The sequence below is a fragment of the Triticum aestivum genome, chromosome 4B, assembly GCF_018294505.1.
Source record: "Triticum aestivum cultivar Chinese Spring chromosome 4B, IWGSC CS RefSeq v2.1, whole genome shotgun sequence".
In the NCBI taxonomy this organism is placed as follows: Eukaryota; Viridiplantae; Streptophyta; class Magnoliopsida; order Poales; family Poaceae; genus Triticum; species Triticum aestivum.
The window spans coordinates 590,270,005-590,275,063 of record NC_057804.1 but is presented as its reverse complement, the minus strand read 5'-3'; the positions used below and the strand labels follow the sequence as shown (position 1 = coordinate 590,275,063).

Genomic DNA, 5,059 nt, shown 5'->3' with positions numbered 1-5,059 from the left:
TAATTAGAGCTAGACCTAGTTCCTCTAATCCTCACAATTAGAAGTCGTGTGTTGTTCTAATCTCCTCCCTCTAATTCTCCGGTGATGATTAGCTCTAGATAGTGAAGCGTTGCCGCATCGTGAAGACCGTATGCTTGCAACCAAGTAGAGAGGCAATGATTTTGGTCTTCTGCCCAAGGGATCGATTGAGGGTGGTTCGCGGGATCGTCTTCAATGGTTCGAGGGACTTCAAGTACGATATACACCGACTTGACTAGTTTCGTTGCACTCCGGCGTCGGTGATGATCGTGATCCAAACCGTTTATGCATCTGCATATTGTTCATGTGTGTTCGTAGAACGATCTTTTTCCTACTACGTTTCCCAATAGTAGGGGCCATACTCCGCCAGTTGCGCACCGCTCGGCGGTGCATGATTCACTTGGTTGATGCAACCGGACCATCGGTTGCATTGGTCATGAATGGTGCCCCAACAATGCCCAAGAAAACCTTGCGTACAACTTGATCGCACGTCCACAGAGTTGTTGTAGTGCTTGGTAGTTCTCTCCCAAAACATAGTCTTGGTGTGATCCATTCTAACCATTGCATCCATGGAGATCGCGCACCAAGAATTGCAAAGAGCAATATCCTTGTTTTGGTTGTAGTTGGTGGTGCGTGACCTTAACACATGCGTTCTTGCTTCCGTCATCTCCACAACCTCCTCTTCCTTGGCCATCTCCTCATCGACCACCACCTCCTCGGCCTACCGCTCTTCCTCGGCCTCCTACTCCTCCTCGGCCTCCTCATGCTCCATGCCTTGGGCCGCCTCTGAATGATGCCAAAAGGATTCGTAGTTGAGCTCATCAAGTCCAATGGTAGCAGAGGACTCGAAAGACACGAGGACAACCGTGTCCATCTTCGCACTATGACAACAAAGCAAACAAACTACATCACCATCAGCCACCAACAAGACGCGAGGTTTTTCTTTACCTTGTAGGCATTTCATTGAGCACTTGGTGGCTGCGATGCTTGTTGCCGCTCGCGCCGGAACAGTTGCCGTAGGGGGCACCGACCTTGGACGAAGTGCCGATGTGGCCTTCTTCATCTTCTTCTTCGCGGCCTCCTCTGCTGTCGTCGGCTTTCGAGCTTGTTTGGCTCCGACGGGAGCGGCGGGAGGGCGGCCGACAGTTGCCGGAGAGGCGGTGGCCACCGCTGAGGCCATTGGCGCTGTTGAGGAGGAGCGTGGACCCGATCATTTTTTCATCCCCGCATTATTCTTTGGCACGGGTGTCGTTGCGTGGGTGATTCTGGTGGTGAAAAGCCGGCTGTGGTGGCCGACGGGGTGAGGTAAGGGCCCGGGCTATCCATTCTGGCCGGAGGGACGGTCATCGGTGGCGGCGATAGGGCGTGGTGGCTGCAGCGGCAGGAGACAGGGTGGCGAGGGCGTGGGAGAAAGAGATGCGCCACTACTACTCGGCCGCGGCGAGAGTGAGCATATTGGGGGAGATTTGGGGGGATACTGGGAGATGGAGGATAATTTTTACTCCACTGTATCGCTTAGGTGATCGGCTAAGTGCGTCGTAAGGGAGGATTAGGGATCGGTTAGAAATGCCCGTATTGCTCTAGGGCAATACTGCTCTACTACTACGTAGTGCACTAGAAAGTAGATATCCTTTGATAAAGTCTTAGGGTGCGTGTACAGCAGCCAGTTTTGGAATACTGCCAGTTCGTATACATCAAGTAGTTTTTGAATACTGTTATTGGTTTGTGGACGCTTCTAAACAAGTTGGGTTGGGCCAGTGCATCTCTCTCGTACCAGTACACCAGTTGTAGATCACACCTGAAAAAGGTACAAATCATGAGATCTACTCACTCTACCCACCCCTTCACCACCTCGCCTCGGCTCTATCCATCCATCCAGCCAGCGAGCGACTGACCCGCGCGTCCAGCTCCAGCCCCCCCTCCCTCCCTCCCTCTACTTCTTTGTCCTGCTCTGCTGTAGAGCACTGCCGTCTGCCGGGGCAACCGGCGGAACACAAGTACGCCTCCCCCCTCACCTCACCCCACGGCCTCACACCCACACCCACCCACCCTCCACTGCTCCCTCCGCTCCGCTCGCCCTCGCGCGCCATGTCCGAGGAGGACGAGGACCAGGCGGGGGCGCCGCCCAAGCGGCCGCGCGCGGCGTCGCCGCCTCCGCCGCCGCCGCCGCCCGACCAGGTGCTCGACAACGTGCTCGAGACGGTGCTCCAGTTCCTCAGGGCCCCGGGCGACCGTGGCGCGGCCTCCCTCGTCTGCCGCTCCTGGCACCGCGCCGAGTCCGCCACCCGCGCCTCCCTCGCCGTCCGCAACATCCTCGCCGCCTCCCCGGCCCGCGCTGCGCGCCGCTTCCCCAACGCGCACCACATCCTCCTCAAGGGCCGCCCCCGCTTCGCCGACTTCAACCTGCTGCCCCCCGGCTGGGCCGCCTCCGCCTTCCGCCCCTGGGTCGCCGCCCTCGCCGCCGCCGCCTTCCCCGCGCTCCGCTCCCTCTCCCTCAAGCGCATCACCGTCACCGACGACGACCTCGACCTCCTCGCCCGCTCCCTCCCGCCCTCCTTCCGCGAGCTCTCCCTCCTCCTCTGCGACGGCTTCTCCTCCCGCGGCCTCGCCTCCCTCGCCTCCCATTGCAGGTAATATAATGCCATTCCCTTCCATTCCAGCTTGCTCACACTACTCGGTAATGGCGGCATGATAATAGCGTATCTCTATTTGGTTTGGTTCTCGCGCAGAGGGCTGCGTGTGCTCGACGTGGTGGACTGCGAGCTCAACGAGGAGGAGGACGACGAGGTGTCGGACTGGGTGGCGGCGTTCCCGCGGGGGCACACCGACCTGGAGTCCCTCTCCTTCGAGTGCTTCACCCCGCAGGTACCGTTCGCCGCGCTCGAGGCTCTCGTGGCGCGCTCGCCGCGCCTCCGTCGCCTGCGCGTCAACCAGCACGTCTCGCTCGGTCAGCTGCGCCGGCTCATGGCGCTCACGCCCCGCCTCACGCACCTCGGCACGGGCTCGTTCCGGCCGGGGGACGGCGCCGAGGACGAGGGGCTCGACTTCGGCCAGATGCTGACCGCCTTCGCGTCGGCCGGCCGGGCCAACTCGCTGGTCTCGCTCTCCGGCTTCCGTGATCTCGCGCCGGAGTACCTGCCGACCATTGCCACGGTCGCTGCCAACTTAACCAGCATGGACCTGAGCTACGCCCCTGTCAACCCCGACCAAGTCCTGCTCTTCATCGGGCAATGCCGCAGCCTTGAGACGCTATGGGTACTAACCAGACTGCTTTCTCGCCATAGTTCTTGCCTCTGGGCTGCTCCATGGTTCCCAATTTCTGATGACAAGTTCTTTGTCAGGTGCTCGACTCAGTGCGCGACGAGGGGCTCCAAGCCGTGGCGATGTGCTGCAAGAAGCTCCAGGTTCTCCGCGTGCTCCCATTGGACGCGCACGAGGACGCAGATGAGCTGGTGTCGGAGGTCGGGCTCACCGCCATCTCCGAGGGCTGCCGTGACCTTCGGTCCATTCTCTACTTCTGCCAGAGGATGACCAACGCCGCCGTCATCTCCATGTCGCACAACTGCCCCGAGATGAAGGTGTTCCGGCTATGCATAATGGGGAGGCACCGGCCTGACCACGTGACGGGGGAGCCGATGGACGAAGGGTTCGGCGCCATTGTCCGCAACTGCAGCAAGCTCACCAGGCTCTCCACGTCCGGGCACCTGACGGATCGAGCGTTCGAGTACATTGGCAAGTACGGCAGCTCCTTGCGGACGCTCTCCGTGGCGTTCGCCGGGGACAGTGATCTGGCGCTGCAGCACATCCTCCAGGGCTGCTCCAAGCTGGAGAAGCTCGAGATAAGGGACTGCCCGTTCGGCGACGCCGGCCTCCTCTCCGGCATGCACCATTTCTACAACATGCGGTTCGTCTGGATGTCGGGCTGCAGCCTGACGCTGCAAGGCTGCCAGGAGGTGGCGCGGCAGCTCCCACGGATGGTGGTGGAGCTGATAAACAGCCAGCCTGAGATCGAGAAGACAGACGGCGTCGACATCCTATACATGTATCGATCACTGGAGGGGCCAAGGGAGGATGTTCCACCATTTGTGAAGATCCTGTAAGAAGATTATAGGTGCTTGGCATCCTCGGTGCAGATCAAATGCAGCCCATGTAGCAAGACAGCAGGACGCCGGAGTCGCAGATATGAGAGGAGTGTTCGTTCAGCCATTGTTGTTGTAGTAGCTGTAGGGTTCATAGGTATTTCCAACATTTTCTACGAGAAGATCATAAGCGCGGCGGAGCAAGCTTCTTGGAGGGGCCTTCATCACCATTGCCTCCTCAGTTTTGTTTGCTGCTCCCTCTGAGAGGCCGCCTTCTGTTCGAGGACGGACCTATCCGCGCCGGCACGGCGGCGATGGTTTCCCTAATTTTTCGAAGCGAATCTTGTTATCATCAACATCAGATTAAACTCATTAACACTTCTATTCCATGTTCTTGTTTCGCATGGTTTCCCTTCCATAGTTCATTAGTCAGGTGCCAGAATCCTAAAATAATTTCTCCTGAATTGAGCCGTGTTATTTTGTTGGGATACGTCTCGAGCTTTGTGATCTGAATGCCCATCTCTGGTGGAAGTCTTTTTTTTGTTTTTGAAAAGCCCTCCCTCCCTGAAGGTCAGGGAGGCTGTCCATTCGTGATCTCCTGTGAATCCTGAGGTTTGGCAGGTGGTATCATTACCAGAGGACCTAGTATCACAACCTGGAGGTTCCATCCATCCACAGCCGGGTTCCTTACTCGAAAGTTTGGCCCTGGTCCATCCAGTGATTATTGCCTCGCGCCTATTTTGTCTTGATAGCCCTAGGCCTCTCCCGCCCTAGCCGACGTGTCCGCCTTCCACGGCCGGAGAGCGGAGACGTCGACTGCCTTCAAGTCTTTAGGCCAACTCCATCGCGCGACGCCAAACGGACGTCCGTTTTGTCCGGATTCTGTCCGTTTGGGTAGGGGTTTGGGGCCGTGTTCGGGCGTGTCCTGAGATGCGGTGGCCGTGCGCGCGGCCGCATCCATT

General features: G+C 58.6%; 1 protein-coding gene across 1 annotated transcript; it reads left to right on the top strand.

Annotated features, from left to right (window-relative positions):
* Window positions 1-1,942: 1,942 nt before the first annotated feature.
* Window positions 1,943-4,501, top strand: LOC123093439 (transport inhibitor response 1-like protein). The gene is made up of 3 exons (XM_044515414.1): window positions 1,943-2,648; window positions 2,748-3,273; window positions 3,360-4,501. The coding sequence occupies exons 1-3, from the start codon at window positions 2,107-2,109 to the stop codon at window positions 4,116-4,118; spliced, it is 1,827 nt and encodes a 608-aa protein (XP_044371349.1). The 5' UTR covers window positions 1,943-2,106; the 3' UTR covers window positions 4,119-4,501.
* Window positions 4,502-5,059: the final 558 nt, after the last annotated feature.